The sequence below is a fragment of the Cetorhinus maximus genome, chromosome 4, assembly GCF_964194155.1.
Source record: "Cetorhinus maximus chromosome 4, sCetMax3.hap1.1, whole genome shotgun sequence".
In the NCBI taxonomy this organism is placed as follows: Eukaryota; Metazoa; Chordata; class Chondrichthyes; order Lamniformes; family Cetorhinidae; genus Cetorhinus; species Cetorhinus maximus.
In genome coordinates, this window is record NC_135882.1 from 148123288 (window position 1) to 148139257 (window position 15970).

Here is a 15970-nt window from a genome sequence, read left to right on the forward strand (position 1 = left end):
TGCAGTCCACTAAAATGCTCATTAGTTTGCAGCCTGTGCCCAAAAAGCTCTGGGGCACTTGGTGGCACTTGCATACCCCTGCATTACTTGAGTGGGCAGATAAGCTAGAGGCCCGACTCCATGCATGTCAATGTTGCTGCATCTGAACAGTCTCAGCTGCAGAGGAATTGTCATTTTATACAAGGTTTCCTTAATGCGTGGCTGCTTCCCTCCCCCCATCCCGCACGTGCTTGTGCACTACCTTCAACCGTAGGGCAGCCCTTGCCCCCAACCCCAAGTCACCACAACCGCAAGGCAGCCCTTGCCTCCATGCCTCTAATGCGCCTCAACCTTGAAGTCCGATAGACGATCTGGGCGAGCACCGCGCACTGTTACTGTGTACTCACCTACTCACTTCCAAGTTCCCCTCAAGTGCAGGCCTCCAAGTGCACACCTTATATATGCTGTTGTGAAACATGTTGGCGTGCAATCACACCGATTTGGGTGGACGATCCAGCGGGATGTGGGGGTGATGAATCCCGCAGGCTGGCCTTATAATGATATGCAGATGTATTGCAATGAGGTTCCCAGCGTCCGATGGCGGGAAACGCAGCCCACCATCGATGGGCTGAGCTGACGATCGCAAACTGGTTTCACAACGTTATTTCTGGCCTTTTTGCCATATTGTCCGCTCACACTGTCGAGCTTGCCTGACACCAGTGGGCACGGACAATTCCACTCGTCGTAATATGGGAAACACGACAGTAATTTGCGTGCAACAAAATCCCACAAACAGTAATGAGATATGACCTTTTTTTATCATTAATGTTTTGTGGGATGTGAGCTTCACTGGCAAGGTTGGCATTTGTTGCCAATCCTAATTGCCTTGAGAAGGTGGTAGTGAGCTGACTTCTTGAATTGCTGCAGTTCACGTTGTTTAGGTACACCCACAGTGCAGTTAGGAAGGGAGTTCCATGATTTGACCCCGAGACATTGAAGGAACGGCGATGTATTTCCAAGTCAGGATGGCGTGTGTCTTGGAGGGGAACTCGGAGGTATAATCTGAATTAATGATGTTGGTTGGGAGGGTAAATATTAGCTAGAACATTGGGGAAAACTCCCCTGCTTTCCTTTAAAGAGTGCCATGGGATCAATTACGTTCAACTGAGAGGGCAGACAAGATCTTGGTTTAACATCACATCTGAAAGCACTTCCTCAGTACTGCATGGCAGTGTCACCCTAGATCAGGTGCTCATGTCTCTGGAGTGGGACTCGAATGCACAACCTTGCGACTCTAAGGCGAGAATGCCAATGACTTGAGCAGAACATCACAGCTGAACCTGAATTTATCCTCACACGAATGCCCACAGACACATTCAGTTCTAGCAGGAGTCACGGGCTGGCTATCAGGGGAGGCAGTGGCATCGTGGTATTGTCACTGGACTGGTGTTCCAGAGACCCAGGGTAATGCTCTGGGGACACGGGTTTCAGTCCCAGCATGGGAGATGGTGAAATTTGAATTCAATAAAAATCTGGAATTAAAAGTCTGATGATAACCATGAAACCATTGTTGTAAAAACCCATCTGGTTCAATAATGTCCTTTAGGGAAGGAAATCTGCTGTCCTTACCTGGTCTGGCCTACATGTGACTCCAATGCACAATCTTGGTTGACTCTTAACTGCTCTCTGAATAAGGGCAATTAGGGATGGGCAATAAATGATGGCCTAGCCAGCATTGCCCACATCCCATGAATGAATAAAAAAATGGTGTGGGATTCCTAGATTAATTGCACCCTCCCCCTCAACATTAAGCTGAATTTGAGTGCTCCCACCACTTGCTGGGATCAACAAACTCAGTGTAGACCTTAGATTGTACTAGGGATCTTCATGGCCTGAGATAAAAGCAAAAAACTGCAGATGCTGGAAATCCAAAACAAAAATAAAAATACCTGGAAAAACTCAGCAGGTCTGGCAGCATCTGCGGAGAGGAACACAGTTAACGTTTCGAGTCCGAATGACCCTTCAACAGAACTAAGTAAAAAACTCTAAGTAAAACTCTATTTTTACTTAGTTCTGTTGAAGGGTCATTCGGACTCGAAACGTTAACTGTGTTCCTCTCCGCAGATGCTGCCAGACCTGCTGAGTTTTTCCAGGTATTTTTGTTTTTATCTTCATGGCCTGTGTGGCTCAGCTGGATTAATTCCTTGGGGTGTTTTCTTGTTTATTTAATCACCTGAGGCATGAATTTAAAGAGCAAAACACTAGTCCCAAGTGTAACCCAACAAAATTCTCCAAGCTATAAATGTTATTATAATTACTCCCCCTACACAGAACAGAAGAAAACTGGTGGTGAATCATTACACTTGGGTCCCTGCCTTCTTGGCAATGGCAAAAGATTTCCTGAGAATCCCTTAGGAGGTAGGAAATTATTCCCCCAAGCAGGCAGACCTGCATTAATGAGATGGGCCTCCTGTCACATTTTTAAATGTTTTGTGCTGCAGATCCGCTCTAACTAGCTAAGCTCACATAATAACCCATGAAGTCGCAGATGAGATTTTCAGCCTATTGTCTATGCTGGGTTAGTATCATAAAATGTTCCAATACAGAAGGTCACTTGACCCATAAAGTCTGTGGCCATGGTATCCAGAGGCAAAAAGGAAATATGCTAACTCCAAGACTCTTCTAAAATTTAAAGAACATAGAATCACAGAATCGTTATGGTGCAGAAGGAGGCCATTTGGCCCATAGGAGCATAAGGGACAGAAGTAGGTCATTCACCCCCCTCCACGTTTCCAATGGTTAATCACATTTGCAAGGAATGTGCATTAGATATTCTGGCTACATTGCTTTTCTGATCCACAATCTATGCAAATGCAGCTCCTTATTGAATTATGACTTTAGCTCAATTATTTTTTCCAACTGAATCAGTATTTTCTGATTAATAGGGGTCAAAGGGTGATTGTGGTCGTCCAGGGCTTCAGGGACCTCTTGGTTTTCCTGGAGGAAGAGGAGATAAGGTAAGATATTAATAAGTTGAAAAAGTGGAGGAATATACAGTACAATATGTATAAAATGTATTTGTTAAGGATTATTGTAAGATTTTTCACCAGTGTTAAGACAAACACATGAAATGGAAAGTATTTAGTGAAAGAGCGAGGTCGGATAATTTTGTAGTTAAGACCCTTTCATTGAAGATATGCAAATGTTTAGTGCAATTAAAATGGCAAGACGTACAGCATATAAAAGTTATGTAATGGTGAATATATGTAAAAATTAACGAGACTAAAGTTGCAGCATTGTTTGTAGTTTTGGACTCCAAACAGGGGGCATTAAACCAATAGTGTATGGCACAGATTCATTAGGGTACTCCTTGGTTGGAGGAAATAATGAAGGAATAATTCAAAAATCGGGGCTACAGGATTTAATGGTGATATTTAAAATTATGAAGGGCCAGAATAGCGCAGAAAGAAACAAGCTGTTTCCAGCGATTGCAGGATCTAGAACAAGAGAATAAAGGCATAAAATTACATTTAAGAGATTTAGGACAGAGACCAGGTAAAAACCTTTACATTCTGGAATGAACTATCAACAGTAGTTAATGAAGAGGCCATATCAACCTTGAAGATTAGGGGTTATCACCATGGCTCTTATGAGATTGGGACCACTGTTCTTGTGGAGGATAAGCAAGAATCAATGGACTTAACCTCCTGTCTCTGGATTGCAATTTCTATGCAATTCTATGCAGATGCACAGTTTGCAGAAAGGAAGTTAATGGGTTGTAAGACCTGGGACCAAGGTGTAGTCACTAAGCACTATCTATATACCCCGCCCCCATCTTTAATTTCAAAAGAGAAGCATTTGCCACTAAAAACATGCCACATATTTCTTGGGTACACTAACATTGATGTAAGAACTGTAAAAGTTTGGAAGGTTTGACCTGGTGCCTGTGCACAACAGTCCCATTTTGAAATGCATCTGGGCTATTTCTATAATGGTACTACACTCGGGTGGGTTGCAGGGATGTTGGATTCAACTCATTTCTGTGCAAACGAGTTTTCTGTCTGGCCAGAAAGCAGTGCAGCATTTGGTACATTTTACAATTGACACTAATACGTTCAACTGCAAAAAGCTTTAAAGTGCAGCAAAAATGAACATTTTCTGGAGAAATATTTTGCACACTGCCCATGTCCTCACTGAAGGACATGGTGCCAATTTTAAAACTACCAGTATGGCACCACCTGCAGTTTGCCTAATGGAGAAATTGTTTGGTGATATAACATCATCTCAGTGAGGCAATGGAAAGGCATCAGTGAATGGTTAGGAGAACATGCAAGTATCTAAAATGGCTGAGAGGGTCAGACCAGGAGAAAGGTTAAGGCAATAGGGAAAACTGGAAAACAAAATACCCCCACAGGTGCAAGTTGTGTGAAATTCAATCAGCTCCAGCGGGGGAAGAAAGTCAACATCACGGAAGCAAACAGCTTATATTCTTCTGATGGATTTATCCCCAGAACATAATTTCAAGGCCATGTTCTTATTTGCACTGACTGATTAATTCCAGGCACTGATGATCATATTAGGTCACTGCTACTGCTTTATTCAAATGATATGAACCCGTGTTTCTTTTGCTTTTTCAGGGTTCTGCCGGTATTCCTGGTCTCAAAGGAAATGAGGTAAAATAATTGTGCATCCCATTCATAGGTGTTGGCATTCAGAGAGGCAACCAGCAAAATGATGAAATGATGAACTTCTTTGGGCAGGAATTCCCACCCAAAGTCAATAGACCTTTTGCTGGTCTATCTAATTTTCCGTCTCACCTGCGATGATTCCTGGGGTGGAAAATCCCGCCCTTTTAGTTATTTTTGTTCAATTGCAGAATCCTAGCCTTAATTAAGATTTGACATTAAAAGAGGAGAATGTAAAGAAACTATTTCCAGCGATTGCAAAGTCTAAGACTAGGGGGCACAGTCTGAAAATTAGAGACAGACTAATGATGAATGAAATTAGGAAACACTTCTACGCACAAGAGTTGGTGGAAGTTTCGGACTCTCTTCCACAAACAGCAGTTTATGCTAGATGGATTATGAATTTCAAATCTGAAACTTTTGTTATCCAAAGGTATTGATGGTACATATAGCAAAGGTGGGTATATGGAGTTAGGTCACAGATCATCAATAATCTCATTGAATGGTCTACTCCTGTTCCCATGTTCTTATAGCTCCTCCTCCCCAAGCCAGTTTTCTTTCCATTCCCTGGAGGCAATGAATCATGCAAGAATGCAGTTAATGTCCCATCTCATCCAAGTGCCTCTTTGTGCTTAAAACTTAACATTAGTGTTGGGAGGATAGTCAGCATAGTTGAACATTATACCCAAGCCTCCTGCTTGCCTCAGCTGATGTTAACACTTGTAAACTTTCCAGTGGCAGTCATTGGCTAGTAATTAGGAGGTCTGAGTTTTCTTTTATTTTCCCCTTCCTACCACAGGGATATGGAGGTATTGTGGTGCAATGGGTGGGGTCTCTGCCTCGGAGCCAGAAGCTTAGGGTTCAAGTCCTACCCAGGACTTGATGACCAAGGAAGCTGATCAAACGGGTTGAGCATTAACCTGCAAATCCTCCTAACACATGCCGATGGCAGGCGGTAAGAGCGTTAGAGATCCCTGGTCGGCCATGTGATGGAAAGAATGTGGAAGCCTCTAACTTCGCTATCCATAGCTCCAGATTACAACATGCATGTAAAAGTGTATGTTGCCACTGCAACTTGGACCCCCTGAGTGAACTTGTAACACATCACCACCGGGGTGCTCCTGCCAATTGAAGATCGGTGAACTCAAGAAAAAATGGAAATCAAATCTGAAATATCTCTGGACTATAAAATGGCCATTTTGCAACATCCCACTAGTAGCCTGGTGAATGGTTGGATGGGAACAATGGTTGCAAAGTGTGTCCAATTCACAGAAGGTACCATGTGGGAAATACAAAGCTGCCTGCTTTGAGGCTACACTCTTGGCCACAAAATCTTGACAAAGCTCCAAATCTGGTGTAAATGGGCTTCTTGCTACCTCATACAGCTTTCTCACTGCTTCTTCACAAAAGTACTGTTCCCTTAAGGCAACGCTGCTCAAACAGCATTAACAGATTAATGCCAAATGGCAAACCTGGGCCTTTATGAATTTTTCAAATGACTTAATCCTTGAAAATTGGGCAATGTCACCTCAGTTCATTGCAGCCATACAGTTAGCCATTTTGCAAAATTGCCACTTAATTTCCAGTTGTATGCTGAGTGGTGAATTCATCAATTGAACCATTGAAGAGTTGTGCCAGAGTTCAGTATTTCTGTTGCACCTATCCTTTTCTACACCAAGTCCTGCTCCCATTACTCAGTGCCTTGCTAATCTACGCTGGCTGCTAGTCCTCAAGTTTTAAATTTATATCTTATGTCCTTCCACATCTTGCTTCCCCCTATCCCTTTAACCTCCAACAGCCCCACATCCCCACAGATCTTCATTTCTTCTACTCCGACTGCTTATGCATCACTTCCTCTTCCTCCACCATTGGTGATCATGCCTCTAGCTGCCTCGGCTCCATACTCTGGAATTCCCTCCAAAACTCTTCTGGCTCTGCACTTCTTTCAATAGGCTCTTTAAACCCACCATTTTGATGAAGCTTTTAGTCATGCCTCTCAATATCGCCTTTCCTGGTTCAACATTCTTTTTTTAAATTAAAATCTGTGAAGTGGGACCTTTTTTTTTCTATAATAAGGGAATTATTATAACTGCAGGTTTGTTGTTAAGGAAAGAAAATACTGGCATTTATATAATGCTTTTCATAATCTCAATGCCTTCCAAAATGCCTCATAACCCAGTGTTGTAATGTTAGAATTGATTTTTAAAAATTCATTCATGGGATGTAGGTATCGCTGGCTAGGCCAGCATTATTGCCCATCCCTAATTGCTCTTGAGTAGGTGGTGGTGAGCTGCCTGCTTGAATTGCTGCAGTTCCTGTGGTGTAGGTACACTCTCAATGCTGTTAGGGAGGGAGTTCCAGGATTCTGACCCAGCCACAGTAAAGGAATGGTGATATACTTCCAAGTCAGGATGGTGAGTGGCTTGGAGGGGAACTTCCAGGTGGTGGTGCTCCCGTCTATCTGCTGTCCTTGTCCTTCTAGATGGTAGTGGGTATAGACCATAAGACCATAAGACCAAGGAGCAGAAATTAGGCCATTCGGCCCATCGAGTCTGCTCCGCCACTCAGTCATGGCTGATAAGTTTCTCAACCCCATTCTCCCGCCTTCTCCCCGTAACCTTTGATCCCCTTACCAATCAAGAACCTATCTATCTCGGTCTTAAATACACTCAATGACCTGGCCTCCACAGCCTTCTGTGGCAATGAATTCCATAGATTCACCACTCTCTGGCTAAAGAAGTTTCTCCTCGCCTCTGTTCTAAAAGGTCTTCCCTTTACTCTGAGGCTGTGCCCTTAGGTCCTAGTCTCTCCTACTAATGGAAACATCTTCCCCATGTCCACTCTATCCAGGTTTGGAATATAGGTTTGGAAGGTGTTGTCTAAGGGGCCTTGGTAAATTTCTGCAGTGCATCTTGTAGATGGTACACACTGGCTGCTACTGTGCGTTGGCGGTGGAGGGAGTGAATGTTTGTGGATGGGGTGCCAATCAAGTGGACTGCTTTGTCCTGAATGGTGTCAAGCTTCTTGAGTGTTGTTGGAGCTGCACTCATCCAGGCAAGTTGGAAATATTCCATCACACTCCTGACTTGTGCCTTGTACATGGGGGAGTCGGGAGGTGAATTACTCGCGGCAGGATCCCTAGTCTCTGACCAGCTCTTGTAGCCACAGTATTTATATGGCTAGCCCTGTTCAGTTCCTGGTCAATGGTAACCCCCAGGATGTTGATAGTGAGGGATTCAGCAATGCTAATACCATTGAATGTCAAGCGGCGATGGTTAGTTCCTCTCTTTTTGGAGATGGTCATTGCCTGACACTTGTGAGGTGCAAATGTTACTTGCCACTTGTCAGCCCAAGCCTGGATATTGTCCAGGTCTTGCTGCATTTGGACATGGACTGCTTCAGTATCTGAGGAGTCACGAATGGTGCTGAACATTGTGCAATCATCAGCGATCATCATCACTTCTGACCTTATGATGGAAGGAAGGTCATTGATGAAGCAGCTGAAGACGATTGGGCCGAGGTCGCTACCATGAGGAACTCCTGCAGTGATGCCCTGGAGCTTAGGTGACTGACCTCCAACAACCACAACCATCTTCCTTTGCGCTAGGTATGACTCTAACCAGCAGAGAGTTTTCCCCCTGATTCCCATTGACTCCAATTTTGCTAAGGTTCCCTGATGCCGCACTCGGTCAAATGCTGCCTTGATATCAGGGGCAGTCACTCTCACCTCACCAACATTAGCCATCATTGTAAAAACTTTGCACTAAATTAATGCGCTGATTGGGCACCGTGATAATGATCTGGATAAAACTCAGATGTAAATAAGAAACGATGAGATTATCTTCAAATATACCTTTGCTTATTCACCTGTGGCTGCCAATTATCTGTAATGACGCTATATCATGGCCCTAATAGACTGATGCACTGGCTAATTGAATCTCTTTACTTTTACTTTTAAAAGGGAAAACCAGGTCTGAATGGCGAGCATGGAGAAAAGGGGGGGCAGGTAAGCCATGAAATAAATTCAAGCTTTATGTAGTGAGACTATGTAAACATGGATTAAAACCCTTGCTCCACCTAGTGGCTGTGGGCATTTACTGCCCAATGAAATTCTCCAACCAAACTGCTCAAACTGAGATTTTTGAATCAAGCAATCATAGGAGAATGTTTAGCTACTGGAACGATGTCCGGAAAGAAATTGATTCTCACTGATTTTATATTCTTAAAGATTGATGTCGAACAACCACACCTTTTATTTTTCATGAGCGTCCATCATAATTTCCAGGATTGTGGTGTTAGTTGGAGATTAACACAGCGGCAATTGCTACACATTCTCATTTTACCAACTAAGGAGCAGATTCTGTGTATGTTTGTGTGTAGATATATGTGCCAATCTCCCACGAGGTTGGGAATCAAGGTCAAGTGATGTCTTTAGATAATTTTCAACTTTGCCACCTGGGCAGTAACCTGGGCGAGCCGTGATGAGATGAAAATCAGTTGGGTTTTCTATTGGAGAGTCTGCTCCACTAGATTACAGCCTCATTTAATAGGAGGCGAATAATACCACCTATGTTTTGTTGAAGCGTTAGCATTGCTCACATTTGTAGATGTTTCATGTTTTTTGAAAAAATCACCTATTTCTCTTTTAAAGGGCATTCCTGGCGTTCAAGGCAAGAAAGGAGAGGTATGAACTAAATTAAAGTCGCATATATTAAGCCTTTGTAAATGTGGGTCCAAGACTCCACTTAATGAGGGCAAATAGTTCTAGGGATTTCATTTTAATATTGACTCCAATTGTTTCAAGATTGGTAGCGATGGTATTTTGTTAAGAATGGGGTACAAGATCAGACATGATAAAATGTTCTGTTGAAGGGTCATGAGGACTCGAAACGTCAACTGTACTCTTCTCCGCCGATGCTGCCAGACCTGCTGAGTTTTTCCAGGTATTTCTGTTTCTGTTTTTATGATAAAATCTGTCCCCTTCCAACTACTTTCTTCCTCCTTCTGAAACAAGAGAAGGCATAAAGGAATGAGGTATTGCCAAGATTGGTTTTTAAAAGCTTGTAGACCATAGAAAAGAAGCTGATACTAAGACAGGAAGGAGTTCCATGGATTTGAGTTCCTCAATACATGGGTTAGAGAGGGAGATGTTGTGCTAAAACCTCGATTTAGGGGATGGAAGGCAAATGTTTAACTTTGGAGAAATCACAAGAAAAAAGTTCAAATTAAAATAGGTATAACAAAATTAATAAAACTGAAAGACGAGCGCAGTTGCAATGGAGAGAGATTGAAGTTTGCAGGCTAGAGATAAGGCAAAGGACCACATTGCAAAAAACACTTCTGGGAAATAAAAAGATACATGTTGCAAATTGTGCTAATCTGAAGGAAAATGCAAGGTGGTTGAAATACATCGTAGGTTACTTTCCACCTGTGAGTAGAAGGCAGGTTAATGTATTGGGTGTAGACCATTCATCAGAACTAGAAAGTATTAATGGAACTGAACAAAGCAAAAATGGAGGAGGAGAGGAAGAGAGATAATGGGTTGAATATCCAGAAATAAAAAAACATTGGACCAAATGAAAATTATCCTTGTGAAAGCTTCCTTTAATCTTGCCCAGGTGTACGAGATTTATTTTTAGAAAAGCCTGTTCAGATGTCAGAACAATATTCAAGTCTCAAATTTTATACGGAGCTACAAGTTAAGTGCGAATGTCGGTCTATAAAATGAAGCCAGAATATCTGACCTACCGTGTCAGTCAATAAGGCAAGGATACAAATCAATTCACAATGAAATTTGAGATCTCCGATCTTATTACCAAAGAAACAATTGACTTATTGAAAATCTCACAGTTTGCAAATACATTTTAGTTGAATGATTTGTTACATTAAAATAGAATGTGCACATTGGCCAGAGTCAAGCCTTTTGATTTTGCCTTCATAGCCTGGAGCTCCTGGTGAATCTGGTCAGGTTGGGCCAAAAGGGCCTCCTGGGCGGCCTGGTTTTCAGGGGCCTTCAGGTGCAGTTGGCGCTCGAGGATTAGAAGGTGTGCGAGGGGCTCCCGGACTCCCTGGATCACCAGGTAAAGATGTAAGTATCTGAGGGCAGGTTTGCTCTGTATATTATAGGATAGATATTGCAATCCTGGGCAAAGCTCCTCAAATGATTTTTCTACCTGTTCTGCGCCAAGCTAACTCTGTCCCATTTTGCAAGGCCAGCTCTTTTAAGAAAGTTGAGGAATAAAGCCCATCATCGCCATTTCAAGGGCAACTAGGGATATGCAATAAATGCCGGCCTTGCCAGCAATGTCCAATCCTGAGAATAAAATAAACATTTTATGAAGTAACACATCAAGGCAAGAAGATGATATCATAAATTGCAAGAGTATGTACTTTAACTACAAAGACTGATTGTTTTATCAATTTGCTGTTCACTTCCCAGGGCGTGTTAATCTCTGTAACATGATGTAGTATTTCCTTAATTCATTGCTGTGATGTGGTCAATTCCAGCATTTATTGCCTATCCATAATTGTCTAATTGGAGGTGGTGAGGCGCCTTCTTGAACTGCTGCAGTCCATGTGTTGTAGGTACACCCACAGTGCTGTTAGGTCAAGAGTTCCAGGGTTTTGACCTAGTGACAATGAAGGAACACAAAATATTTCTAAGTCAGATGGTGTGTGACCTGGAGGGAAACTTGCAGGTGGTGGTGTTCCCTTGTGTGTGTTACTCTGATCCTTCTAGGCTATAGAAGTTACAGTTTTAGAAAGCGGCATCGAAAGAGCTCTTGCAGTTTGCTGCCGTGCATCTTGTAGATGGTACGTACAAACTACTGCCCTGGTACACTGATAGTGGAGGGAGTGAATGTTTGCTCAGGTTTTAGAGCGCTCTTTTTAGTGTTATGATGTGGCAGATTATGTGTACCAGGCAGATCAAATCCACGAGGGAAACTTGATCACGCCATCACAACGGTTTTGCAATTTGTATTTATTACAGGATGAGTGCCTTGAAGTCATAAGCAATAAGTCCACCAAGCTTTCAGAGATTTAAAAAAAAATCTAAATTAAACACTTATTAACAAAATAAAAGATTTCAAGAACATACATAGGTCTATAAATTGCTACTATAATAACTCCTAAAACTCCCAATTAATCTGGCTTCCAGTTACACCCCCGTTAAGGCAACAGTAAAAAAAATATATATTTTAAACAGATCCAGCAAGTTAAACACAATACCCTGGACAGTGGAATTCAAAGTGGCTTTTTGCAGCTTCGGTTTCTGTAGACAGCAGGAGTAATGCACAAATTCTGGAGGCTTCTCAAACTTCCTTTCTCCTTTATGCATGGTTCTCCCTTTAAGGTGTAAATTCCATTGCCCACATGTCCTTGGAACTTTACCTTTCTCATAATATAAATCTTTCATGTTGCCACTATATATTTTCAGTAACTGTTGAGAAAAATAAACACATTTCTTATCTTGCTTGTCTGGCTGTTTGTAAACAGACTGAGATCCTTTTGAAAACCAAATCCCCCTTTCTATCTAAAAATGCAAATTCTCTTTACACTTTACAGTCTAAGACCCCAACCATGTTTATTCATTAACATATTAAAGACACTTCTACACCTTACCTCTTTTGATAACTTCAACCTGCAGTCTGCTTGGCTACAAGATGTAATTAAATCACCCAGACAGAAACTATCCAAACCCCACTATTAACCTACTTTTACAATAAATCACAATAATATTATGAGAGTTATTATAATTTCATGACATTAGGCACAATTCTATAAATGCATTTAAGTTGCAGATTTAAGTAGACAGCCCATTAATTAATTGTAGAGATCCTTGTTTCTAGGTGTGTTAAGGTTACCTGTAGAGAATGATTTTGGGCAGTTTTTGAGATATCATTGAAATGCATGATACACATGGGTGTTCCTCATTCAGAGGCAGGTGGGTGACACCCCTGTCACCTGCATTAAATACCACCCTTCTGGGTCATCAATATTTTTATGTCTGCATGCTGAAGAGAAAAATCCATTCTATAAATTTATTGCTTGTTGTGTTAAGCGAGAGGCAATTTCATGTTGTGGATTTACTTCTGCCAGGAATTAGATTGTAATTTCCAATATAACACCCTTACATAAATGCCATCAATCCAGACTGTATTCCAATCTGGGCCTCAGAGAGGAAAGGAGATTGTATTACCATGCTGTCCGCTTTGCATAAAGCTGTCATTAATTACTTTATTTCTCATCACTGCCGCGCATTAGAATTCATCTGAGGGATTGTAACTCCTGAATGTAAGCCAATTATTCTGCCAACAAAATACTTTCAAAATTCACCCCAATCATTCTGTGCTGTAACTTTAAGGGCAGACAGTGACTAAATGCGTTTGTTTCACCTTTCATATGTGCCTTGGCTGCTAAACTAAATCTCCTTCTACAGGGCAAAGAGGCAAGCGAGCATCGAATCAGGGAGGTGTGTATGAGCATGATTCAAGGTGAGGGAATGCTGCCTTCAGCTGGTATTTTGATATTTTTCATTTTCAAGGGATCTGTCGTTCCGCCTGTCCGGTGCTCCCTCTGTTCCTTTTGGCCTTTAAGTTATCCTGAGAAACTATTACACTTGACAAATCTGCTATTTTAATAGAGACATGCAATTCTGTTAAAGGTGCAGAAGAACCAACAGAAAATTTTCATGTGAATTTATGAAGTATGTCACATTAGCACAATGTAATCTCAAAGCCTCCCTCTCTGTGCCTTCCATTCTCCCTTTCCAATTTCTTGGTGAGATTGGAGTGGGTAGTAATGTGAAATTGGATGGCATATTCTTACTTACATCATTTTCTATTGATGGCCTTCAATGTTAACTGCAATTTCACCTTAGCAATACTGAGCCCCAGTGTTTGTGGTGGAGAAACTGGGAACAGTAGCACAGTGTTTATATTACTGGTCTAATAATCCTGAGGTCTGGACTAATAATCCGGAGAGGTGAGTTCAAATCATAGAATCAGAGAAATTTTACAGCACAGAAAGAGGCCACTTGTCCCATCATGCCTGTACTTGCTTAAAAATGAGCCACCCAGCCTAATCACACTTTCCTACATCCTGTCTGTAGCCCTGCAGGTTATGGCACTTGAGCTGCATATCCAGACACCTTTTAAATGAGTTGAGGGTTTCTGCCTCTACTACTGTTCCAGGCAATGAGTTCCAGGCCCCCCACAAGCCTTGGGGTGAAAACATTTTTCTTCGTCTCCCCCCTAAACTTTCTACCAATCACTTTAAATCTGTGCCCCCTTGTCTCTGACCTCTCTGGTAAAGTAAATAAGCCGTTTCCATCCACTCTATCCAGGCTCCTCACAATTTTGTACATCACAATCAAATCCCTCCTCAGCCTCCTCTGTTCCAAGGAGAACAACCCTAGCCTTTTCAATCTTTTCTCATAGCTGCATTTGGCAGTCCTGGCAACATCCTCATAAATATCCTCTGTAGCCTCTGAAATGCAATTACATCCTTTCTGTAATGAGGTGACCAGAACTGCACACAGTACTCAAGTTGTGGCCTAACTAATGTTTTATATAATTCTAACATAACCTCTCTGCTCTTATATACTATGTCTTGGCTAATGAATTAAAGAATTTCATATGCCTTCTTAACCACCTTATAAACCTGTGGTGATACCTTCAGGGACCTGTGGACATTCACTCCAAGGTCCCTCACTTCCTCTACACCTCTCAGTGTCCTCCCATTTATTGTGTAATCAAATCCCTCCTCAGCCTTTTTTGACCTCCCCAGATGCATCACCTCATATTTCTCTGGGTTGAATTCCATTTGCCACTTTTCTGCCCACCTGGCCACAACAATTTCTCCACAACATCTGGGGAATTTAAATTAAAATCATTAAATAAATCTGGAATAAAGAGCTAGCATCATGATGGTGCCTATGTAACTACTAGATCGTTATCAAAACCCATCTGGTTTATTATTATCCTTCAGGGAAGGAAATCTGCCATCCTAACTTGATCTGGCCTACATATGGCCAGGCCCATGACAATGTGGTTGACTCTTAACTGCCCTCTGAAATGACCTAGCAAGGCACTGAGCTGTCAAGAAGGTGATTCACCACCATCTTCTCAGAGGCAATTAGGGATGGGTGATAAATGCTGTCTTTGCCAGTGACATCCCCATCCTGTGAATAAAAATATCCATGTTCTAACCCTTCGCAGAATAAAGAGATCATTTTCTATCATCTTTTCAACCCTTTGTGTGATTTTATCTAAATTTGTGTCTCAGCCTGACCTAGTTGATTTTTAGCTAGTTGTGTGATACAATTGGTATGATAGGAACAGCCCCTCAAACCTGTTCTGCTGTACAATAAGATTGAGTCCTCTTCCAGTGACGCCCTCTTAACAAATAACTGTTGCTATGGATGAAGGAGAAAAATCTGCTCTTTAAAAACAGGAAAGCCTTTGAACAGTGGCCAGTATTTTGGGGTGCAAACATTCTCAAAGAATATTGTATTGTTACAAAGCAAACAAGCAAATTGTTTTTTCCTTCCTGCTAAACTACCGCGTGAATGGAGCTGGTCAGTGATAGACAATGTAGTTATTGCAGAAAAAGTAATGAGTTTGAGGAAGTTAAGAAACAATGATATAGGAGTAACCAAACCGCAAAGCTGCAGGGTAGGTGATTTACAAAGTTAATTGAACATTCAAAGTGTCTGGAACATTTCCAATTTGTTGAAATCAAGGTTCATTGCACTATCTGCTCTCCAACTGACCACAGAACTCCTTACCTCCCTTATCACAATCAAGATGCTTTAAAAACCCAAGTTTAATGTTGCATAAATGAAACTTCCAGGGTTACTTAGTGTTCTCCCCTACCCTCTTGAACCTTATTGGTGCCCTGTGTTCAAAGTTGTGGCTCTTCACCTCGGTTTCACAATAAAATAAAATGATTCACTCCTCTATTATTTAGCAGTATAGATAATGGGAAGATTTTTAACCCTACTGTCAGGGGCACAAGAGGTTTTGGTGAGTTACTAAATAGGTAAAAATGTGAAACCCGACCCCAATCACCGTGAATGTGTCTACCTCTAGGTTAACCAGGCTGATTTGGAGGCATGCTAGTAACCTGCTCTGGAGAAGCATGTCCGTAATTGTACTATTTAAAATTAAGCACCTTTCCTCAGACTTTTGGATGCGTTTGCATTTTATGGTGGAATTTTATGCCACCCCTGGGAGCGGATTGGGAGGGGGGAGGGGTGTGGGTGTAAAATTGGGAATAATAGCTGGTTGTGTACAATGAACCTT

At 41.9% G+C, this 15970-nt stretch overlaps 1 protein-coding gene across 1 annotated transcript in view; it reads left to right on the forward strand.

Moving 5' to 3' along the window:
- Positions 1-15970, forward strand: part of LOC144680100 (uncharacterized) — a 46476-nt gene that overhangs the window by 22208 nt on the left and 8298 nt on the right. The window contains exons 7-11 of the mRNA XM_078541246.1: positions 2925-2996; positions 4617-4652; positions 5464-5473; positions 10606-10752; positions 13105-13159. Coding sequence (XP_078397372.1) covers positions 2925-2996; positions 4617-4652; positions 5464-5473; positions 10606-10752; positions 13105-13159 — 320 coding nt within the window. The remainder of the gene's footprint in view (positions 1-2924; positions 2997-4616; positions 4653-5463; positions 5474-10605; positions 10753-13104; positions 13160-15970) is intronic.